General features: G+C 41.4%; 1 protein-coding gene across 1 annotated transcript in view; it reads right to left on the reverse strand.

Annotated features, from left to right (window-relative positions):
* The window catches only part of LOC126641012 (multidrug resistance-associated protein 1), a 47,331-nt gene extending 25,487 nt beyond the window's left edge, over positions 1-21,844 (reverse strand). Inside the window, exons 1-9 of the mRNA XM_050317303.1 lie at positions 21,739-21,844; positions 9,646-9,822; positions 9,088-9,210; positions 7,653-7,790; positions 6,483-6,608; positions 3,487-3,548; positions 2,503-2,634; positions 1,282-1,509; positions 437-614 (exon numbers count right to left, since the gene is read on the reverse strand). Coding sequence (XP_050173260.1) covers positions 437-614; positions 1,282-1,509; positions 2,503-2,634; positions 3,487-3,548; positions 6,483-6,608; positions 7,653-7,790; positions 9,088-9,210; positions 9,646-9,822; positions 21,739-21,786 — 1,212 coding nt within the window. The 5' untranslated portion in view covers positions 21,787-21,844. The remainder of the gene's footprint in view (positions 1-436; positions 615-1,281; positions 1,510-2,502; positions 2,635-3,486; positions 3,549-6,482; positions 6,609-7,652; positions 7,791-9,087; positions 9,211-9,645; positions 9,823-21,738) is intronic.
* Between the last annotated feature and the right edge of the window lie 2,468 nt (positions 21,845-24,312).

A 24,312-nucleotide genomic window follows, 5' to 3' on the forward strand; every position in this document is an offset into this window, starting at 1 on the left:
GATATAATTTGCTTATTTTGTTTAGTGTTTTTATGTAAGAACTGGAATCTTCATTTCTTGTGACACATTTTTCTCACACATCACTCCACAGTTTTCTAAAATGTTCCAGCTTATTCTAAGATGAGGTGGCACTGCTGCTAAGTCCCAAATGAAGCTGTACATGTAGATGCATCTTAATCCCTGCACAAACTGAATCACTGCACACCCCTAGTCTAAATCAGACAAGACTTCTTGTTTGGCAGTAGGAAGAAGCAAGTTAACTAGTAAATCAGAAGACTGTCCTAGCTTAAAGGCTTTTATTTATAAATTAGATACTCTCTTATTTCTACTACGAGTTAGGAATCAGCGTGCCACAGTCTCATAACTAATAATTCAGATTTAAGTGATGCATTCTCACAGTCACAGACAGGTACTGTCTATTTATAGAAACACCCACCTTTCGATAAATTACACCAACAATAGCTGTTTTGAGCCTCATTCCAGTTACAAAGCAAATATGAAAATACTGGTGAAGAATCAGTGTCTGAAGACAGGCACAAACAAACAGCAGCACTGTATAAAAGTAGCCTTGCCAGTCTGGGGCAGCTTTGTTATTTACAAAGTTGAGTAGCAATCTGTGGAGAGAGAAATTAATTCTCTTGATAGATGCGAAACAAACTCAGATGTCATGGTCACAACCTTAGATTATTCCAATCATTGTACGGGTCATGCAGGCACCTAAAGCACCAAACTTAGATAAAACATTTCAGCAAACTTCTCAGAAACTGGAGATCATTTTATATTGAGCACACATCACTCCCTCCTCAGTGTACTAATTTGAAACATAAAGTATCACATAGCTTACATTCTCTTGGAGCTACACTAAAAAGTCTCCTTTTTCCTCCAGCTAAAATACAAACACTTAAAATTGTTTTATTTCTTATCAGCTTAAAGCAGTACAACTCTCCCAGACCCTCAGCTCTGTGGCTTCACATACTGTGATGGGTAGTCCCAAAATAATTACAGGTTAGAATTTAATAAACTCTCCTGCTTTTGTTGATTATATTCCTGCCTGGCCTTCTAATGTTGAAAAGGAACACAAAAAGTCAAACATTTATTGCATGATGTTATGATTTGAAAACTAATGGACCAAAATCATCTTTGTTCGTGGTCTCTCACTTGCATGATATCTCTTCCCCATTTAACCAGCTGAAGGCAAAGCAGCCTGAGGAGTGGAATACCAGCGTGTTTTAAATTCTGTTCACATACTTTTAATACAATAACAAGGTATATAGGTCTTACTTCAGAATTTCCGGGCCTGCAAACATCAAGAGATCATGTATGGCTTTAAACAGGAAACTCATGAGAAAATATGGTCCAAAGGTTTTATATAAAACCTTGAATAAAGATGCTTCAGAGCTCTTCTGAGATGGTTTTATTAGCAAAGTTTCAGCCTCTTCTGTCACATCACCATTTGAGTCGCTTGATTTTTGCTGCTTTTTGGGCGCATATAACATGTCCACTGGTCGCCTGAAACAAGAGCAGGTATACGATGTAGCCTTTATTCAAGTATAAAGCCCACTGGGAAAACTATTCAAATGAGATGTTTATGAGCTGCTTATCATGACTCTCAACAGTTTAAAACTGGGGGTTACTGTCAAACATTTTTAATCCTGCAACCATAACCAAATGAACTGGCCATTCAGAAATGGCCTTCTTTGCTTGGATGGGTAACATCCCTGTCAAATCTCTCCTACAGGTCTGCCCCAGGGAATGAGGAATAGGGCTGTAAGTTGTGTTAAGCTTAAAGAGCAAAGGTCATTATTATTCTAGAACCCAGTAATGCTGAACTTTCATACCACCAGAGATAAAACACATGTCAGGTTGATGCCAAGACATCCCCCGTGCACACATTCTTTTTACACGTCTGGCTTATGCCAAACTACATACTCAGAACTTCTGAGGACAAGCTGTATATAAAAACATGCTGTGTAAGCAAGCATGTAATTTTCCTTCAATGAAAAGGTACTTCTATTTGCTGCAGTACAGGATGATGAAAGTAGGATGGAGAGTGCAGGCATGCAGTCTAATTTTAGTCATCTGGCTTAGACTCCCTATATAGTCAAAGGAAAGTAATAAGCTTTTCACTTTTACACTCTGAACCACCTTCCCGAGGCTTTGGCAACTACAGAGGGAGCCCAAGCTCCCTAATTACATGACTGAAGTTTGTGTGAAAACATTCCCTCCCCAGGATGAAAAAGACACATCAAAAGTCCCAGTTATAAGGTTTGGATCATAAAGCACTAAGGGAAAGTCAATGCAGCTCTTCATAAAGAAGAAACACACCACCCTACTTGGTTCCTGTTCTGTGTGCACTTAAGGACAAATACAGACCTGCCACACGGGCCTTACAAAAGCAGGTTTGATAACAAATGACAAACAGCTCTAAAGAGAGGATGAGAAACTTGAACTTTTAAACCTCTGTATCTCGGGAGAACTGAGAGCCAGGATAACTGAACTTACCTCTTGGTCTTTGACCACTCTTTTGCCCAATTTCGAGCCAAACCTGGCACTATTTCCTCCGATTTGTCATCTTTATTTAATGACCACAAATCCTTGGCTTCCAAAGGGCTCCGATAACCCCGAATCATCAATCTGTATCAGAAAGAATCAGCAGTATAAAGTTAGGAACACCAGAGGTGTGTGTGTATACATACATCCATACAGTGGTCCTTGCATCCAGCCCCAAAGCAGAGCCAGCTCTGCACAAAGATGGATGCAGGCACTGGGACCTGGAACGACACAGGTCCAGATGCTAAAATACACATGCTCCTGTCCTTCCTGCGAGAATCAGACACCACAACATCCAGGGATCCAGGATATGCCACTGAATTCAAACTTCAGGGAAAATAAAAGAAAGGATGAAGTGATCTCGTTTGAAAATCAGCCAGGCAATTAATACTCCCATGCCTACCAAGTTTCAAAATCTTTATTAGCTTTTAATTTCACAAAGCAATTCCTTTCATCTAACTTTCTGTTGGAACTCTGGCCAAGGACCAACCACAATATATACCAACGTTATTTCACTTTAATTCATACAGTAGAACTAAAACTAAGTTAATAGGAAAAAAAAGCCTCCTGGGCAATTTTTTTATTATTTTCTTCCAACAAACATATTAAATAACATCAGGGTCATGGATTTGACCCTCATATGGGGATCCATTCACTTAAGAGATGGACTTTAAGACCCTTGTGAGTCCTTTCCAGCTCAGAATATTCTGTGATTCTGTAAATACTGTAAAAATTTAAAATTAAAAAGACTATACAAAGAAAGTAAAAAAATATTAATCAAATTTAGAAAAAATATCCATTTAATCTATCTACAAAACAACCAACCAAAACAACCTAAACTATTATTGCATGATTAATGCTAATTTAACTCTGAAAGCAGGATCCCAAGGTGCCATCTAACTTGAACTGGTGCTATGTACAGCATCTTGATCTTACCCAGTGATCCACCAGAATGTGATTCTGGAGAGGAAAGAAGCACTGAACTCTGGACATGGATTCTAGAAGGGAGAAAAAGAAATCAAAGTAACTGATACAGGGCCAAGAGAAACAAGCAAAGCAGAAAATACACTTTTGAAATTCCTTTTGTGTACAGTATTTTTTCACATTACCAAAATTTCCCATTTATGCTGCTGAGAGCTTGTTCAGAACACACAAGCACAGCTCCAGGGCTGTCAGCAGATTCAACCACTGGGACACAAGGAAGTAGCAGTGTTCCATATTAACAATACAACAAATAGTTGAAGGAATTTCATAAGACAGTGCAGGTCAGACAGTCTTTCCAGTTCAGTGCCTGTATCAGTGCAAGGTATGCTACCACAGGAGGGCATAAATATGTTAATTGGTCAGGAATGAAGAATTCAGTTCTACTGTTCTAGCACTGCAGTGCTGTGACTCCATCAACACAGATGAACAAATGAAAAACAACCTGTTAGCTCTGTAAAAGCATCCCAAAATTCCCCTTAGAAACCCTGTATCTCATTCATCAGTAAGCATGGGAAACTTCAGTATCCATAAATGTACAGAGCTCACTCCTGCTCTGCACCCAGCACAGTGTCTGGCTGTTTAACTGCTCTTCAGGTTCATGTCCTCTCCTAGTCTGGCTGGATTAAAACAGCATAAAGGCTGGGAGAATCTCAAAGGTACTAAAGGTTTACTTGCAGAATTCTAGTGCACATGTCTCTCTTCCCTCTTCCCCTGCTCTGAACAGCACCTAAAGAATGCTAAGACCAGGCACTCCTTCGGCACAACAAACCATTAGGTTTTTATCTTCAGTCTACAATTGGAACAACCCAGGTATTCTATCAACAAAAGTCACCAAACATCATTAGAGGGTTGCAATTAAACCAGCCAGAGCCAAGTGTTTCAAACATTTGCATTTTTTCAGCTCTTGTTTGTGTAAGCTGGCTGTCCTGTGCTGCAGTGTTACCACCCAGCTACACAAGAGTCCTGCGTTTTCTCTTTCTCACAAGGTTTTTTTTGCTGCTTGGCAGGAAACAACAAGAGTATGCACGAGACACGTGCCTTTTTTTTTTTTTTAAAAGTACAAGAGTTTCACATTTCCAAAGTATTTAAACATTTGCAGTAAAATGACTGCAAGGAAATCCAACCCCATCACTTCATGAATGAATAAAAGTTTTTAAAGTAGGAGAAAGGGAAGGGGCAAAACTTCCAGCATTCATCACTCCAGCATTCCTGACAGATTTCTACTTCAGCAAATACAGGGTACACTTTCAACTTCATCAAACCTGAAAAACATTCTCAACTTCATATATAATGCTGGATTGATTTTTCCCTTTTTTTCCTTTTTTTAATCAACTTGCAGTTGGAAGCTCTAAATTCAAGAGCCCACTAGGTCTTGTACTACCAAAAACCAGATTTCATTTGCTTAAAGCAAAAGTTTAAAACAAGAAAACATGTTAGACTGCTTTTAAAATAATACTATTTTTGGTAAAAATAAATAGTTATCACACAAAGAACTATTAATGAATTTTATGAATTTTATGCCAGATAGAATGAAGACAAGAAGCTGTAACAAGTCTGGATTTGTGTAACGTAAACAAGAGACAAAACACATTGTTTGACTTCTATATACATCATTATCTACATCTTAGAAATTTTATTCTAGTTTTCTGGCTTCAGTAAACACATATTTTGCTCAAGCCTTACAAACATTTCTGGTTTGGAAACGCTTTGCAAAAGGGAATTAAGCAGAATTTAAGGATGTCTAACATGACTTCTTTGCTCTTTTCTCCATCATAACAGACATGCTACTCATAAAAAGAGAAAGTTAAAATTTCATGTCTGCCCTATTTCCTAGACACTCCTAGAAATACTCAGAACAGAACAACAAACCACTGTGGTCTCAAAGCACCTTGTAATTATTATAAACATGATCAAAGCAGAAAAGGAGGTTTCCACAAATCCACAGTATCCTGTCGAGTATATTTAATCCCTGAATGAGATGAAAAGAACCCAAAGAGGTGCCAAAGGCTCAGCAGTTTGCTCTTCCCTCCAGACATACACACACAGACTGCTGTGGAATGCAGAGCACCACTGGCACCCTGGATACTGATGGAGAAAGTAACTGTGGAATTCCGCAAGCCCAACTGGTTATGGACCCTTTCCACAGTTACAAAGGCAACATTTATTCCCCCCATCCCACAAGCCACACTTTCCTCCATCAGTCAAGTCTCACCTAACAGCCATCAAACCAGAATCAGACCTTGTATTAAAAAAAATCAAATTATAGAAATGAAGACTCTAAACTCGGCAAACTGCAGGCAGTGACCAGTGACAAGTGTCACTCCACTGTGACTCAGAAGATGTAGCCCAAAGGTAAGCAAGGATGACCCAGCATTCCTTGGGTCACTTTAGATATATCCAGAATGTGTAATGAAGAACACATGCAAAAAACATCATGTCTAGGCAAAATTAAATTTCTACATCCAAACCACCCTCTAACGTTAGCTGCTCTTGCAAATGAGCTGGTTAAATTTTTGATGACACAAGAGAGATAAATATGGAAATCAAACACATCTATCCAGAGTCAAAAGTCTTCCAGGTCTAGATTCTTCCCCACCTTCAAAAGAAAGGGAACCCACATCGTTGTGAGTTACTGCCTACTGAACATATCAGGTGACCAGGAGCACAGCATCTCAAATCACTATTTCCCACTGACTGCCAGAAGCTGAATATAACTGAATATAAATAAATATGACTTAACCTCAGGAATGCTATTCAGGAATCAGTGAAACAATTTTTCTTCCATACAGCCTCCCCCTTCTCCCCCCATTTTTGCACGTTATGGGCTTCATCTTTTTCATCACCAACTAAAAAGCAGAATTTGAGTTATCTGGAAGTCTATGGTCCTATAGCTCCTTGCACAGAATATTGCAGGTATGACACTCAGCACTCAGTACAGACTTACTTACAGGATCATTCACTGTTTCAGAAAACAAAGGTGGTTGTTCTGGAAAACAACACAGGATGAGCTGTGCAAATAACAGGACAAAGTAAATGCAGAAGGTGACATAACGAAATGCATCCACTTCAGCACCCTACAAAGGAAGGTAACACTCCAATTAGAAGGCTTGAGGAACTGATTTAAAACAACATGTTAGTTTTAAACAGAAAACCGCTCCTTCCTGTAAGTTCTGCAGACTAAGTAAGTGCTACAATACCCACCCCATGCAAATCAGGGGTAAAGTTTATTTTGGTAAAGGGGAGGTAACGAGAGGGGGGAGGATGTGAAAGATACCATTTATTTTTATTCAGTCACTACCATAATCACACAAGCATGAACTTCTTTTTTTAGAGGAGCAAGGCATTTATGCACTGAGTATAAGCAAAGTTTTTAATTAGTATGCATACAGAAGATAAGAATTAGAGAAGAATTTAGGTTACACTTTGTTCCACTGTGCTTAAATTCAGAGGTTCTTTCACTTTTTAAGACTGGGACTGATACACAATATGTCAACCACAGAAATCAAAGCACAGGGATAGATGGACACACACACACCCCCCAGTAAAATCCTATTCCCAACAGCTGAAGGCAAAAGTCAGCTGAAAGTTCTCAAAATTCACAATATGCCTTAAAGGTCTCAAGAAATAAAAGTGATTTGCCATTTTCAGGCAGCTTTGCAATTAGTCTGATATTTGAGGTGGCTTTACTGCAAGACATAAAAATATTTCACATGTACACTTTAACTTTGTTCTGGCAGGTGAGACCACACCACCACCGAAAAACGTGTTTCAGGAAATCCACTGCACAATCAACAGGAAGATGACGTAAACTCACAGTTAAAACAGTCTCATATCAAAGATTATCCACTTTTAGTGTACTCAAGCAGACACATCCGCTTTCTCCAACAGCCAGAAAAATTTTCTTGGCAATTGTTGCTACAGTTAAAATCCCTATGAATTTCACCTGCAGTTCAGAACAGGAGTCATTAAGTCCTGCTTGTTTTGCTGTTATAACCCAAGGAATGAAGGTACCCTGAATGAATCATTAACTGACTTGAATGGCATAATTAGCAAGCAGCTACTCTATTACTGCAGCATTTCAGATTATTTTCAACTGAACGAGGCTAAAAATCACTTACCATATTTAAGGCATGTTTTATTTTGGATATCAAAATCACTGTGGCACATAACAACGAGATGAACCAGAAAATCGTCATTACTCCTGAAGACTGGACTCCTTTTATTCTTTCATATTGTATTAAAAATGTGGCAATCAACTGTGAAGAAATAAGATAAAAATATATTTGTAAGTTTTACGATATGTTATGCACATATTAAAGGTACTGTGCTTATTTAAAATTTCTAAACCAGTATCTCCCAGACACACTAACACCCTCAAATTTTATGTGTAATTCAAAAATACATTTAAATAGAAAATTCTCTGTATCAATAAAGAGTAGACAAAAAAGAGAAAAGGAATATGTATTACAAAGAAATAAATGATTACACACACAAAAGTGCTGTCAAAATCTGCCAGTCTTTTATTTCTTTACTTTTCTGGTTCTATATCACAAATCAATATGGAATTATGGTGACACTGTCTCCTTCCCAAGTATTTCTTGACTAGTTGTTTTTACAATAAAAAGATTTCTTTCCATACAAGCCACAATGCCAAACACCACTGACCAAGTCTTACTCTACTTCTGTATTTTGTGTGTTTTCAGAGTCCTTTAGGAAGGTGGTACATCTCACTTGGCTGCTGACACAGGCACTTTCAATTAGCCTGACAAAAGCTTGACAACTGCATTATTAACCAACCACAAAGAACTAAACAGCTCTTGCATTTGTCACTATGTTTGAGGGCTGTTGGGTGAGGACTTTTTTGTTTGGTTGTTGTTGGGGCTGTGATGTCCCACCCTCCCCCCTGAGCATCTTTGTTTAATCACTACCACTCCAAGTCCACAATGAATGAGACAATAAATGAACAGCAAGGCATTTTGCTTGAAATGCAGGCTGCAGGGATACTGGTGTGGAAGCAGACAATAGTTGTGGATCTGGGTAGAAGGAGTTAGCTGGGGACACCTGTGTGACTTGTGGAATTTAAGACTTTCCACTGTGTCATCAAGTGCAACAAAGAAAACATGCCCTAAAGAATGTTACAAGCAAGAGAGTTCGTAATAAGATACTTAATAATGCAATGCCTTTGACTGCCTTCCACCAAGTTCAGTGGTTTGTATTATCCAGGCTGAATCAGTATTTGAGTCAATTCCTTCACCCTATGCTTGAGTCAAACTATTAAATAAATGGTAACTCAAGCCTACCAAAATAAGTCAAGACAACTAGCACTGCCTTGTATGCTGATGTGCAACACACTGAGCACTAATGCGTTGGGGGGGGGGGTTTTTTCCTAATTTGTTAATTAAAACACAGCAGACATTTCAGAGTCAACTGTAGTTCAGCTGCAGAATAAGTCTGTATATAAAGGCAGTAGCTGAAAGAATTACAACACTGTAAGACCAAGATGGTGTTATTGCTTAAGGTTTTGCATGAACAGTGGCCAAGCCAAGAACTTACCATTGTTATACCCAATACTGTAGGGCTAATGAGAAAAAATGGAGCTCGAGAAATTTTACTTCTTTCCCAGAAAGAGTAGAAAAGGTCTGCCCAGCAGACTATCCACAGTATTAAGCCCAAAGCCTGCAATAGAGAATTGTCTTTAATCCATCAGTTCACACAAATAATGCAGCACAACACACAGATGAACACTGGATGCTATGTGTTAGCAGAAGTCATAATCAGATCATATCCTTTGGGCAATTCTAAAACACGCACAAAAGAAGAACAACCTGGCCTTGAGACTGAGTTGCCTAAAATAGTCTTCTCCAACTGGTCTTACAAAGGATCCAAATGTTTGTTACTATGCCAGAGTAAATTTCTAAAAGCCTAATAAAAGGGCAAGGGAAACATGTAAGGCTTGGAAATCAAATACAAGTAGAACAAGCAAGTTACAGCTGAAGTGTACATGCAGGCCAAGAATGGTGCTCAACAAAAATACTGTGCTGAAACACTGCTGAAAATAGATATAAACTTCCAGAGAAGCTCATTAAATCCTGATTTTAAAATGTCACCTACCGTTTTGGCTTTGTTAAGGTTTGACATCTGTATGTACCCCCTGTCATGACGGCGAAGGTACAGGAAGTACACTGGGAAGCAGACCCACAGGTAAACACAAGGAATCCAGACCAGGACTGTGTTCTGAAAGCATGGGGTGAAGTCTGGATCTTCTGTGTGCCATGTCAGATTCCAATCCTGGGGCAAGAAAACAGGTTGAGTTAAAGAAAAGGCAAACGCTGAACTTCAGTATTTAAAAGTCAGAAATAGCCACTATCAGCCTTATTCTGTATATCTTGTGCATTTATTTACACTTGTTTTAAAGTGTCTCCATTCTGTGATGTATCTGATTTTATTGCACTTTTTGTAGTTCTGAAGTTTCAAAGTTTCACGAGATGAGAATGTCACTTTTGTGGTTATACACAGCTACCATAACATACAGCTCACTCCAGTGTAACAGGGATCCTCAACAGTACTTACCAGGATCTTTAAGAGTATTAATCAAGAATTTTCACATGATCATTGCTAAAAAAACATGACAGCGCCAGCAACCTCCCACTATAACCACTGTGCATGTATGTTTAAATACTCAGATTGCATTTCCAAATTTCCACGTGCAAACATTATCTGGCACACAGTAAAGGTGAATGGCAGTACAGTTAACAAGGCTTTGGGCCTGGGACTGCTGCTCTTGGCTGTGTGGCATTTTTTCAGACAGTTGCACAGCTCACACCACACAAAATACCAGTACCACTACTGGGACATAACAGTCAGTAATCCTCCTCCTCTATAAAAGCCTGAGCTGCTCACAGAAATAAGTGCTATTATCTACATTTTATAGATGAGGAGACAGAAGCAAAAGGAGCTGTAGTGCCTGTCCCCTCTATTCCAACATCAAAGCTGAAACCAGATCTCACTGCTCAGAATCACCACACTTTGATCTTTGTTTGTCCCCATCTTCCACTGATTAAACAGTTTCAAGCACAAAGAGAACAGATTTAAAGAGAAATGGAAGATATATTTTCCTTCCCCATGTCCCTCAATTTCTGTCAGAATTTAAGACTTCTTTCCCAGTTAGATACAACAGACTGTATGCACAGGACACTCACTGTTATTTTTCTCCTCTAATTCCACAGCGTGCTAAAAATTCTTCTCACTTCATATCACTTTCAATTTTCCAGTTTTTAGAAAAAGAAAATCTCTGAAATTACTACAGCTAATTCAAGGGAATTCATACTGGTGGAGAACACGAATGCCCAATTATGTTTTAATGTATCTGCAGAGGGGTCACCTAAACCGTTCGTGACCAGGCAGTGGCTGCGAGACACTGTGGGCAAGCCACACGCTTATTAAGTTTCCTGACTGCCTAACTCATCAGAAATTTCAGCTGAGTCATCCTTACATTTAGCCACCACACAAATGTTTTCCGCTTTCCAAGTCCCAGCTGCTCCACTGCAGCACAACAGCCAAGAAAAAGTCTCATGACTCTGCAGAACAGTTTACAATTCACAAACTAAGACAGTTACAAGATTATACAAGTAAATCGACAGGATGTAATCAGCTTTACCGCAAACAAACAAGAGCATTTTATTGAGTAAACTTTTGGAGATCTACACACTGTTTTAAGAAAGTTACTAACTCCTTCTGCACTGTTTGTAAATGCTTGCCTTAAAATGAATCAGGAAAGTCCCAGAAAGGTCAGAGCAGGTAATGCACATGTCACTGCCACGTGGTGAAATAAAAGCAAGAAGTGCTGTATGCATGACTGTTATGCATACTGGCTGGAGGACATTCTAAAAACATGTGCAACCTTTCATTTGACTTTCATATTTGCAAGTTATCTGGAGGTGTTTGTTTCTGTATAAAAGGCAAGAAGGATGGGACAAATGGGCAATTTTGGTTAAGACTATCTGCTAGAATTTAACAGCTGCAGCAACATCAGTGTATCTTCTTCCATACTTTTTCCAGGATTTGATCTAGAGCTGTTGATTTCAAATAGGAGCTTAAAAGCCACTTCTCCTCTCTGTACAAGAGAAATGGTAACACACAGGTGAGATGCAGAGGCTCCTTCCATTTTACATGCATTTCAGGTGAAAAAGGTAAGGAATGTGTGAAGGGAGACATGGCACTATTATTCCTGCTGTTTCTCCAGGTGTAATTCTCTCAGGCTGTGTCTACACAAGACAGTAGCAGAGATAGTGATGGGCTTGTAGCCACAATATTTGCTGCTGAGCAACGGCCTGACAAGTTCCCTTTCACTCAGGTCCACACCAGTTGAGTTGCAGGCTCTCCTGCAGACTGACCCTCAGCCACTGGAGCACATTTCCCAGTTAGCACCTGTCCAGAAGATGCTCAGGCCACTACTGAGAGACCCAGCAAGCAGGACAGGGGACTGTCAGGAGGTCACATCAGCAGCAGGTTCCCAGTCTGAACTGAGGTGTTGATGCCCTCAGCAGACAAAGTCAAGAGGAACTCAATCCATTCCAAAGGACAGGAATAGCCCAAGTTCTGCACGGAGGATATCACAGCTTTATGAGATTCAACTGTAGCTGGAAAACACGTCACTCTCATCATGAAACCAACATGCATTCGTATTCAAATCACAAGGTTCAATTACACAAGTCTAGACTAGTTCTGTCAGTATGAAGTACATGCTTCTCCTTTGCTTTATATAAACCCAGTTTCAGAGTTTTATTTTTTCCCATCAAAACCAAAAGCCCTTCATGGAACAATGCAGAAACATTCACTGAAGCAGACCTTTTTTATTTAACAGACATTAATTAGGAAATTAAAGACATTTTTTCTGACTCAAGTTTTAGAAATGCTATTTTAGCAAGTTCTATTAAAGCACAAAGTTGCCTCATTTTTCACATCTCAAAGATTAATAATTTTCACTCTGACTGATCAGTTAACCCTTTTACTTTGCAAGGTCACTACAAATTACAGAAATACAACTATCCATTGAAAGCCTACACAAACCAGCAGCTTCCTGCTATGAAGGAGGAGGAGGGAAAGAATTATGGTTTATAGCTCTCAGACTATACAATCAGAAAGCAGCCTTTATTTTAAGCTGTGACTGCAGGAACCCACTGGAGAAGAATCAGTCTGATCTCTTGTTCCTTTCTTGGTAGATGTTGGGAGAGAAGAGATCTGCTGTTGGCTTGGTTTTGACTTAGTCCAGAAAAACCACATCTCAGATGTTAAATAGTTTCAGATTGGTTTTTTTCCTTTTAAAAATTCCTTGACAAATTTAAAGTTTCCCGGAATAGCAAATGAGTATTTTTAAACTTATCTGACCTATTTTCTCAGTTTTCATTTTCACCACCAGCACTGCGGCTGAAAAGTACAAGTTCACAGTTTTTGTGCCCTGTAGCATGTTTTCTCTCGTGGCACAGAAAACCTTCTTATCACCCTAAAGTGAAAACCTCTATCTACAAGAAGGGCACAAAAAAATTCTTGGCATTCTCCGGTATCAAATGACCTGGATCTATTCACAGGTAAACCACTTTTAATTTAACAGTGCATAAAGCCTAGGTAAATTAAGAACTATATTAACTCCTGTCTAAATTTTCAGGAGCAGGCAAGACAAAAACATCAGCAGCAGAATGTACCACCAAGGTGTAACACAAAAGATCAGGGACTGTGCCTGTGCTGAGGGAAGGCAGAGCACAGGGAAGCTGCAAGCCTCCAGGATGCCCAACCTGAGGAATAACAGTATTTGACACCGGACCGGCAGCCAGGAAAGGCTGCTGAGTGAGCAGCCAGTGGCTGCGTGTTCTCACATCAATAATCCTACTTGACCCACAGCACATTTTAAAATTTTCCCTGGCAGAAATGAAGAGACCAAAATTGCTCAGTTGCATGCCTGCTGCGTGCAAGCGTGCTAGAGATGTAGGCTGCCAGCCCACTGTTGGATCCTCCTGCATGAACCAACTGTGACTCAAAAATTACTTAAACATTACCACACACCTGTGTAAAAAATGAGATTACAAAACCACACTGGAATCTTAATGTCATGGCCAACACTCTTTCAGATGGAGTTTGACACTGACATTGGTGTGTACCCACTGCTTCAGTATCACCCACCTCCTCTGTGATACCAAGATATGGCTTCTCAAAATCTCATCTTCCTAACAGTAAAACACACTTTTCATTCAATGCAATGCTTACATTTTAGTTGGGTGCAAGTAATTAGGTCTCTCAGGCAGTAACACTGTAATTGTGACAACTTTCATTTTAATAATGCCATCACTTTCCCACTGAAATCGGAAGTCTGGCAATCTGGCAGCTTTAGATACCGTGTTAAAAAATTCCCCGGTGTAGCACCTATAAACCCAAGAGCTGACTCAACCATTCTCCTCAGTGCAGACCAAAAGCTGATGGCCTCACAGCATCTATCCAGGACAGTAAATTTCCTGCCTGCCTCCCCCCAGATAGAAGATTTGGCAAATCTGGCTGAGCCTAGAGGAGCCTCATCAGTGGGCAACAGGGTGAGGGGAGAAAAGGTCCTCTCTCTTTAAGGCTGCTCTTAAAGGAACTCTGACCTTGTTTTAAAAGTCCCTGATATCTGATATAGATTCTTTGTTCTCTCATTCACATTTCTGGAGTCAGACCACGAAACGTGTGCTGAAGCTCACCATTTGTCTAAGAGCATGTTTAGAATAGGGCCTAAAAAAGCACAATCACACACAACCTTGACCAGCATAACATCTGCTCCGCTGTACTTATTGTTCAGGTTACACCTGGTGTAGAAAGGTTAATAAAACAAGCAACAGATGTTTGTGCAAGAAAAATCCTCCAGAACCCTCCCCAAAAAGCAGCAGAAACACCCCTCCTATCTGCTCAGCAATATTCACAGAAACAAGCAGTAAACGGTAACAACATCCTAAAAGTGGTAAACAAGGCACAAAACGAGGTATAGGACATTGAAACAGCCATCACAAAGTTCCTATTTACATGTTTATAAGTCCTTTAAAAATATTAGGTCTACTACATGGAAATTATTTTGAAAAAAAGGTACTACTTGCATTAGAGGATCCAATGGCTCTGGAATCAATTCCAGATGAAGTAGCACAATATACACGGACCAACATACTTCTCCACCTTAGCTGACATTTATTTCCTCTAGCTTTTTTTCTTAATAAACAGGAAGTTGTCCAAAATACACTGACCTCTCCTACGACACAATGCAGTTGTTTTTCTTGCAGCTGAAGTCAGTGCAGAATGTACAAGTAAAATGGTACCTTTGTGGTGGTGCACACAGCGACCTCACGCTGCATTTATATGAAACCTTTAACATACAGCCAATTCCTTTGAAGTCTGTCATAACTATATGAAATGAATGGTTTATTGGTTTACTGTAACATCTAAGGGTGTAGTCTGCAAATAGGAGGCAGAAGAAAAATTTAAAATACTTGTACAGATTTTACAGTAATACTTTTTTAACAGCTAATTCACATGGTTGATGAAAGAAAGGCAGCAGTGATTTTTTTTTTTTTACTTTTTTGAACACACAAAACCAGGATTCTACTAAAAATTAAAAGCCACACAACCAAATACTTGATCTCATTCCCAGATCTCCACAGACTCTTGAAACTACTTCTGCCAGGAGAAATTTTGGAATTATGCCCCTGCATAGAACTATACCACTTACCACAGGCTGTGGAAAAAATGAACACCGAGTGAGCCTGATTGCCAGTCTGGGAAGAGACTTCAGTACTTCCCTTCGTGATCTCACGTGAGGTTAAGTGCTCATATCCCCACGAAGTTCTCAGACCTTTCTTCAGGCCAATAACAGCCCAAATAGATCCATAAGTTTCTGCCTTATTGTTCTTCTACTTCCACAAAGGTGAAATAAGAAACGTTAATGGTAATTACCACACTGGGTTCTAAGAATTAGATTCAGATCTCCAACCCTTGGGGAGATCACTTTCACCCACAGAAAAAACATAGTTTGGAGTTTTCTTTATTACCTCAGCAGAACTAAGCCTACCATGCAATATTGGATCTTCCTGGTATTAGTGATATTGGAGTTTTGGGCAGGTGCTGATCACCAAACAGTGAGAACACAAAACACTTCGCAAAAAATCATGAATGGAACAAAACTATTAAGTATGAAACTCATTGCTTAAAATCATTGCTTAAAATGCTAGTAGAAGTCAGGGGAGCAAGAAACAAATAACTGTTTTAGCAAAAGTTCCAAAAAACCACAGGTCTCCAATTAAGATTTTGACATGCAAGTCATATAGAGAGCCTTAAATCATTCATAAGCAAGCCCTCTAGCCCAGTTCCCCAAAATACTATGTACAGATTGAGACCTCAGATGGGGGAAGAGACCATGCCCCTCCTTCTTCCTTTGTTTCAAAGTAATTCTGAAATGTAAGTTTTATGGTCTCTTAGTGTTGTCACAAGACAAGACTGTTAGAGCAAGAGGTGGAAAGTTAAAAAAAATATAATCACATAATAAAGAGGGGTCCTAAAATTTTTAAATCCTTTATATAAAGAAGATTTAGGGTGGAAAAATACCAGTAAGTGACAGAGAAATGCCCTTAATTTCTCATAATGTTTTCTATTAGAAATAGTTTTAGCAATGGTTTAAGTTCTCAACAGTAATGACTTACATAATGCAGATTTGACTTGTTAACACGGCCAACAAAAAGACTCTACCTTCCAATAATTGGTCCTGCATTTAAATCAGGTGTCTGTACCTCCTTGTCCCAAACCCAAACATCAATATTTCCTAATGTTTACAGGGAGTTGAGATCCTTTGTTACAGAAAGCACTGCATCAGCTGAAACAGTGTGTAAAATGACAAGAAAAAAAGCATGGTTTGCTGTTGTTTAGCCTATAAGAAGAACCTTTTAGCCTAAAAATAAGAAGCTGGTGCTAAGAAATTGCCAGAGAAAGGAGCACCTGCACTTGTGGCACTTATAAAAGTTTTAAGTAATCCAAGAAGCTAAAAGCCACTCAACTATGGCTATTTTTTTGTGTCAGAGAAACATATGTACTTGCAAAATTAAAATGTAGCCTCTCTATAGACGTAGCACTTCCCTGCCATATCTGCAAGTGCCACAAGACAACATTTGGCCAAATGACAACAAAATATTTACTATTCAGTTTCAGAACCAAAGGATAGTTTTTACCCTTCTGTCAAGTTTTTCACTGAAATCACTGTTACTTAACAGGATACAGGAGAAAAAGATTCCTGCTCTCATCTCCTTTTTGCACCAAAAACAGGGTTTTTGCTTAATGATACAGGTAACAGCCTGAACCTTGAGTTCAAACCACTGAGAAGTCTGAACACACCTGGGTAATGATCTTATCAAGGGACTAAAAGAACAGCTTAAGTTGGGATAAACTGTCTCTGAAGCTCCCACAGATGCAAAGAGTGAGAAAACAGTAATGCAGGGAATTCTGACTCTATTAAAAGTAAGCAAAAGGTCAGTACCCAGCAGTAGGCTTTTTAGAGATGTGACCCAGAATGACTTCAGCACAACCTGGGCTGACCTTCCCTTGGTCCCAGTATAGCACAGTGTTTCAGTGTAAACTGCACTGTAATTGCATGGAACAGCAAGAGTGATTCAAGCATTTTGCTGCTTTTCTTTCCTCATTTAACTTTTTTGAGCAACCTTGAACTGACAGCTGTAGAATGACAGGTCATCTGTTCAGAAAATCGCTGTCAACAACAGATTATCAGGCTTAATTTCCCCGTGTTTCCCCTAAATCAATCTATTCTGGATCAAGGGATATCAGTTTCATTTCTAATCTAAGTTTAATTTCTATGCAAATTTAGATCCTTGTTCATATGACCAGTAAAACAAAAAAAATGTTTTACAGGTTTAAATGGGAGAAAGCTGACAAATGGGCCTCTCTGGCTTTCATCACTAAAAAACACAGCAGCCAAGCCATGCAAACCATGCAATCTGCTGTTAATTGTAATAAAGTCACCGTCTTGAGTGAAGGGTTTCCTGTTTAGCACTCTGCTGCTGCTCCTCTGTTCCAAACACTGTCCACGTAAGACTTCGCTCTGTCAATAAATAAGAAGTTTCCTGATCTGCATACTCTTAACTGGTCACAAATGCACTCCTAAAGTTGACACCTCTCCAAGTCTTAAAGGCAGAGGCTAAATTCATAGCTTTTATCAAGCTCACCCAGCACCCTCTCACAGCACCTCAAACCTCCTCCCTAGTTTTGCCACAAACACACCTAAAAAAGCACTAAAGACATATCTTGCAGCGCAAAAAGCTGCAGGGTTCCAAGATATGTGCCAATTTACTGCTTATCTGATGCATGAAAGCATAAGCCACAGATCTTCAGAACATGAAATTGCTCCTTACATAAAATGTCTGGTTTTCCTTCAGAAGTCTATTCCAGTAAAACTACCACTGTCCTCATAAACAACATAAGCACAGCAGCTGCTTATGTCACACAATATTGCTTCACAAATGTCAGCTAAAAATATAATGAATTAAAGAATATTAATGCTTTTTTTCTTAATAAAATTCTATCAAGCTACATTACAGCTCTCTCTGGCTAAAAACAACCCAAATACAAAACATAATGTCTTTGGACAAAGAAAATACATTTCCTTAGGCAGAAAAACGTGCCTGAAAGCCTCAGACAGAGGAAGGACAGCACAGGGAGCAGAGCCCAACCCCTCCGAGCCGGTCCCTAGAAACTGTGTGTGAGGCTCTGCCTCACCTTTACTCATTCATCCTGTTTTTCTTCTGCAGTTTGGTTTCATATGAACAAGTTCTTTACTAACACTGAAGAAGAAGCTCCACAAAAGCAACCTGCACCAACAGGAAAGAAACAGGCCAGGGTTTACACAGGCAGAGATACAGCTTGAATAATTACAGGACTCAAGTTTTCAAAACAGAGGAGATGAAAACTGCTTTTCTCCTAGAAGTCAATGCAATTACCTGCTTTGAATCCTTCCTCAACAACTAAAAGCCCAACTAGAGAAATATGGAAACAAATTCAACTGAATTCCCACTGAAGTAAAGAATTTGAGCTATCTTCTGCCTAAATCAACTTTAAAAAACACAATGTCGTTGCCCGTGAAGGACATGATAGGAGCTTATATAAATATAAGCCATTTATCTCACATTCACTTATGTATAAGGAAGAACCTCAAAGTTTCAGATTCATATTTCCTATTGCTTTTTCATGAAAGCCCTTCTGAGTGTTAGTCTTGAAATATCCCAGTGCCACAAAACCTGTTAACCTCTTCCTTTAGCACTTTCAAACGTGAAAAGACTTCCCTGAACACGATACTGAGGGGGTTACAAGCTCTGAATAAGCAAAATTAAAATTTTATTCAGAAGAAAGGAAACTCAGCTGGCTATTTCAAAATGTAAATGCACTGAGAGCACCAACTGCGTGCACACATGGCCAGACAGCCAGGTCAGCAGGCCAAAGTGTGCACCAAGTTCTCCATCTGCCTTGACACTTATCCTGCTTACCTGGAATGACTGTGGTCCTCACCCCACTTTACCTTTGGTTTTTCGTGTGCTGGTATCGAAACGAGGCAGACTGCACTCAGACACCAGTGATACTCTGGCCAAAGCTATCTCAGCTATGTCAGGTCACAAAAAAGTTTTACAGCTTGGACAGGCCCTTAAAGTCACTGAACTAGAGTGCAAATAGTGCAAAATGCTACCTTTTATTGTCATCAACAGCTATCAGTAAATAGTAACTTTATCTTACACAGCTGTACCTTTCTTTATATATGGATGGGATACCCCTTCTGAGACACTCAGTGATGCCAGAGCAAGGAAGGGTTGAACAGTACCCTTTCAGAAAGTGAGTCTGGTTCAAAGAAAGCAAGATGCAGTGAAGTTCTGTGGACAAATCTGATTGCAGTGAAGTTAATACACTGAGTAGGGGCACAGCAGGTAGGCTAAACAGTGAGAAAAGGAAAAATAAAAACCAGAGTGAAGAAGATGGCTAATTTTCTTGGGCTCCTGACCTTTCAGACTAAGTATTAAATAAAACCAATCTGTTTAATTCTCAGACAAGAACTTTCAACAATAACATTCCTTGGGTGTGTAAACAAGAAAAATCCTGGCCAGCAAAGCCTAAGAAGATTAGCATACAGTTTTTAAGGGTCCATTAGGTCCTTTCAACCACAGACTCCCCCACAATTCAAAACTGAGTTGTCCTAAACTCAGCATCACCTTTGACAGAAAACACATCTTTTCCTTGAAGCTGAGTTTGCCAGAAATCCCTCTGCTCCTCCAGCACAGCCTTAGGACCAACTAAAACAGCTGATGCACCCATACAGTGCACCACAGAAATGCAGTAACACATGCCACCTGGAATCCAGATGTCACCTGGCTCTGAGGAGCAGGAGAGTGCAGTACCACAAGACAGGAAAGGCAGCAGCACAACCACACGTGGTATCTAAAGCCCAGCAAAACACCACATATACACAGGCACTTTCTGAAAATCTGTTACTACTTCAGCTTCAAAGAGTAGCAATAATGGAGCAGCCAGAGCACCCATGAACACCCAAACCACCACTGCCACCCTCCCCACTACAGGGAATGATGCAACAACCAAGTGGAAACAGAGTGTTACTTATGAAGACAAGGAAGATTTTTCCAGGCACATCTAACCCCAACTGGAATGCACAATTGTTCTTTTGCAGGATTAGAAGAATCCAGAAATCAAACAACCACACCCAAAGGATCTTAAGATGGAAGAAATGAAAGGCAGAGTCCACGTGATTTGGAGAAGGATGACAAATCCCAAAACCTCGGGAATCAATGCAACTAGTGAAAAAAATGTATGGAGTAGTTAAGACACATGACAAATACCAGAGATGGCTGTAGTACCTATAACCATAGTGTTTTCCTAATAAAAGAATCTGCTATCAGAAATCCTACATAAACTAGCTGCTTCCAACATCTTAAGTGTAGTTCTTGCTTCCACCTGATGTTTCAATTCCACAGCTCAGAGAATGAGCCAGCAGCTCTTCTTCACCATACCACTACTCTCTCAAGTCAGTCTTTCCATAAACCAGTTCTGAAACATGTATTCTCTAAAGCTCTTCAAATAAAAAGTCTCACACTAGGAGAGGGGGAAAAAATGTATGATGACTCATAATTTAGCCAGTTCTGAGAAACCTGAAAATTAGCTGAAAAGAGATACGAGCATAAAGAATGTAAAAGCAGGTTAGCAGAGTCAATTTTGATCAGCTAGGAAAAACTAAATATATGCTGGGTAATACATTAATGTTTCTCGATACAAAACAGTACAATAGCATTTGCTGGGATATCTATTTTATTTTTTAACTAGTAAGGCAGCTCATTAGCTCAATACCATTTGGCAAATATTTGATGAATACACAAGCAGTTCTTTCCGCGTTTTCCTCTCACCCGTATGTTGCCTTCAGTAGCTCTCACTCCACCTTTTTATTTTCCCTTTAACTTCCAGCTCTCTCTCCTCCCTTCCTCCACACAACCTCCTTCTCCGTGTAACCTGTTTCTTCCTGCGATGGATTTTCACCACCAGGTGCCTCGCCGCTGCAGCACCTGCGTGCCCGAGCGCAACCGCGGCGTCTCCGCTGAGCAGGACCCACATCGCTCACCTGTGCACAGCTGCCTCCAGCTCACCCGCTCTCGGCTGAGGAACGGTGTGCACCGCTGTGCAAACACGCGACAGGGCTGCCAGCCTGCAGAAAGCGTGTCCGTGGCCTCCTCCAGGGCGCACCCCGCTCCCGAGCCGCCAGACACCGTTATCGTGGTTACCGCACAGCCCCGAGCAGCGCGGCCGGCAGAGCCCTGCTCCGCTCCCTCGGGAGCTCGTTCCCAGTCTCCCAGGCGGGCACCCACCCGCCCGTTCCCCGCTCCAGGCGTTTCCCTGCCGGAAGCCCCGCACTCGAGGCGTGGCGGTGTCCCCTCCGCGACCCGGGCGCGGGGACATCGCGCCCAGGCGGAGACCGAGAACCGGCGGCCCGGCCCGGGGCTCCGGCACCGCAGCCCCCGCGCTCTGCCCCCGGGCAGCGCCGGCACCGCAGGCTCCGCTCATCCCGGAGCGCCCTCGGACTCCGCCACCAGCCCCGTCCCGCTCGGCTCCCCGCCATCCCTCCGTGCCCGTCCCGCCGCTCACCCAGAAGGGCTCGGGGGCGTCGGCGCCGCAGAAGCTCTCGATCCCCATGGGGCGAGGCGTCCGCGGGCTCCCGCGGCAGCGCTTCCCCGTGCGCAGCTCTCCGTGCCCGGGCGGCGGCGGGGCCGGGCCGGCAGCGCCAGCCGGGGCCCTGATTGGCTCCGCGTCACCGATGCCGAGCCCGGCGCCGCCGCCGCCCGCGCTGCGCGGCCCCGCCTCGGCCGGCACGGGGCCCTGCCCCGCGGGGTGCCCATCGCCCCGCGCCCCCGGACGGGCTTGGGGGGCGGCTCCAGGGGGCTCGGCCGGAGCCCAACACGTGCCTTTGTTCAACCCAGGCATCCCCCGCGTACCCGCGGCGGAATCACCGCCCCCCGCAGCGCCTCAACCGCGCCTGCCCGCCCCGGCCTCCTGCCCCCCCTGCCTGCCCGGGTCTCACGGCCCCAGCAGCCTCCCCGGTCCTGGTCGCACCACACCTGCCCGCCGGGCTCGACCGCAGACCCCGGCGGGGCATCACGGCATCCCCTTCCCCGCGGCATCACTCCGGCCCCCAGGTACAGCGACCCCACGTACCCCCCCCAGCAGAGGCACCGCAGTGTCCTGCCGGCCCCAGGGCCCCGCGGGACTGAGCCAAGGCATCGTCCTCGGGGAAGGCCACAGCGAAAGCCTACGCTCCCCTTCAAACAGCTCACTTTTCAGTGTGAACCAGTTATACTGGTTTTGAAGCCCTGAACTAGTTCAAGTTGATTAGCATGAACTGAAACAACTCCATCCACAAACAGGTTAGCACCAAAATATGTACTAGTCAAACTAACTGCATAGCCCTGTGGTTGCACTGGGTTGTGTCTAAAGGTGCACTCTTCACATCCTACTTAAAGTGCATTGGTTAAACCCATAGACAGCATCAATGTTCGGCTGGAATGTGGTGGCACAGATGTAGCAATGGCATTGTGCGCTGCAGCAAGGAGCAGTGTGGTTACAGTAACATCTGAAAGGTTTAATCACACGAGTTGCATAAAAAAACTCAATTTCATTATTTTTATCCATTCAGAGCAATTATGGTAACAGACAAAGAAAGAGACAGGTCTCATTTGTCTAACCTGTAACTAAAAAGCAGGCATCGCAAATAAGAAAAACGTATCACAGCCTGCTGCTTTACTCACCTGTACACCTTCACTGCAGTTTCAGAGCTGTGCTGGTGGTGGCCAGATTATCCATCTGATTGCAGCATTTCTGGTCTTGTCCCCTGGCTCTCTCACTCCTAGGGTATTAAGGGGCAGCAGCACTTGAGCTGAGGCCTCACTGAAGTCTCATCTGCACAGATGAACTGAGCAGAATCATCACAGAAAAATCAAACCAAACAAATCAGGTGTCAGAAGCTATACAAGTCTGTGTCAGTTTAACCCATACCTTAGTTTATACCATGTTAGAATCTTCATAGTATTGCAAGAGAACGGCTAAATGTTGAAGTATGCTTCCCTTTATTTATATTAAGAATATTTCTGTCTTGTTTTGTGTACTCTCTATATTCATCTTTAAATCATATTAAATATCTTGGTGTGTTGTTTTTTGATGTCTCAATGCTCACTATGACTTGAAAAAGTTACATCACAATCTCCAACATGTGTTACCCTACTGGCCTTCAGCTGACAGGAATTCTCTTTTTGTTCCAGGTGGTCTGCAGCACGTGTAAATGCCAATAGCTCTGACAATTAATGCAAGCTATCCCATAGTTGAGTGGGAAAAGCTTTTCTCTTTTAATAGGACTATTAATAAAATAGTAAACCAGAAAAATGCTAAACAGCCTATCTAAGAACTTGCACTTCTACACAATATAAGATTATAAATTTACAGCTGAAATGATATAGCAGAAAATTATTTAGGATATAGAGATCATACGCAGGGATTGTTCCAAACAAGAAGACAGGAACTAAGCATGAAGTGAGGAGGATCAAGAAAATTACATTTTTACCCACATATGTTTTTCTCAAGATATTATTGTAAGCTAAAAGACTAACAAAATTTAAGTAACACATTCAGGGTCCAAACTTTCCAATTAGTTCAAAATAACAATTTTTTTCAGCTTCAAACTGTCCCAATGTCACCAGAGGTCATGCACCAGGTTAATGATGTTTGTCATCAAATGATACTTGCATCTGCACCTCAAATTATTTCCTTTCCAATTAATTCAATCTCCTTCCCTTGGAAACTCTAAGCAACAGCAGCAACAACAAATATGTAAAGCAAAGTGCAGTCAAAATACACAGTAAATAATTAATGTGAGAGGAGGCAGAAGACTCTAGAAGAAAAATGTAGCAGACTCAAAATATTTATTGTGAAGAAGAAAAAGACAGAGCTGACACAAGCCCAAACCTGCAGAGATATAGAACCAAGGTCTCAGAGTACCAGAAAGTTGCTGAACATGAATATAGGGTGGGAAACTGCAACAACTTATCAAATGGAAATCAGGTGTAATAGCAGAGTGACTCATAACAGCATGGAGAAGTTTGGAAGGATGCAGAGAAACATGTTTTGACTGTGAAAATGCCTTGCATGTTAAATGTAAGGAGCTGTTTGTCC

This window comes from Myiozetetes cayanensis, unplaced genomic scaffold (genome assembly GCF_022539395.1).
Source record: "Myiozetetes cayanensis isolate MyiCay16 unplaced genomic scaffold, myiCay2020 scf20-37, whole genome shotgun sequence".
In the NCBI taxonomy this organism is placed as follows: domain Eukaryota; kingdom Metazoa; phylum Chordata; class Aves; order Passeriformes; family Tyrannidae; genus Myiozetetes; species Myiozetetes cayanensis.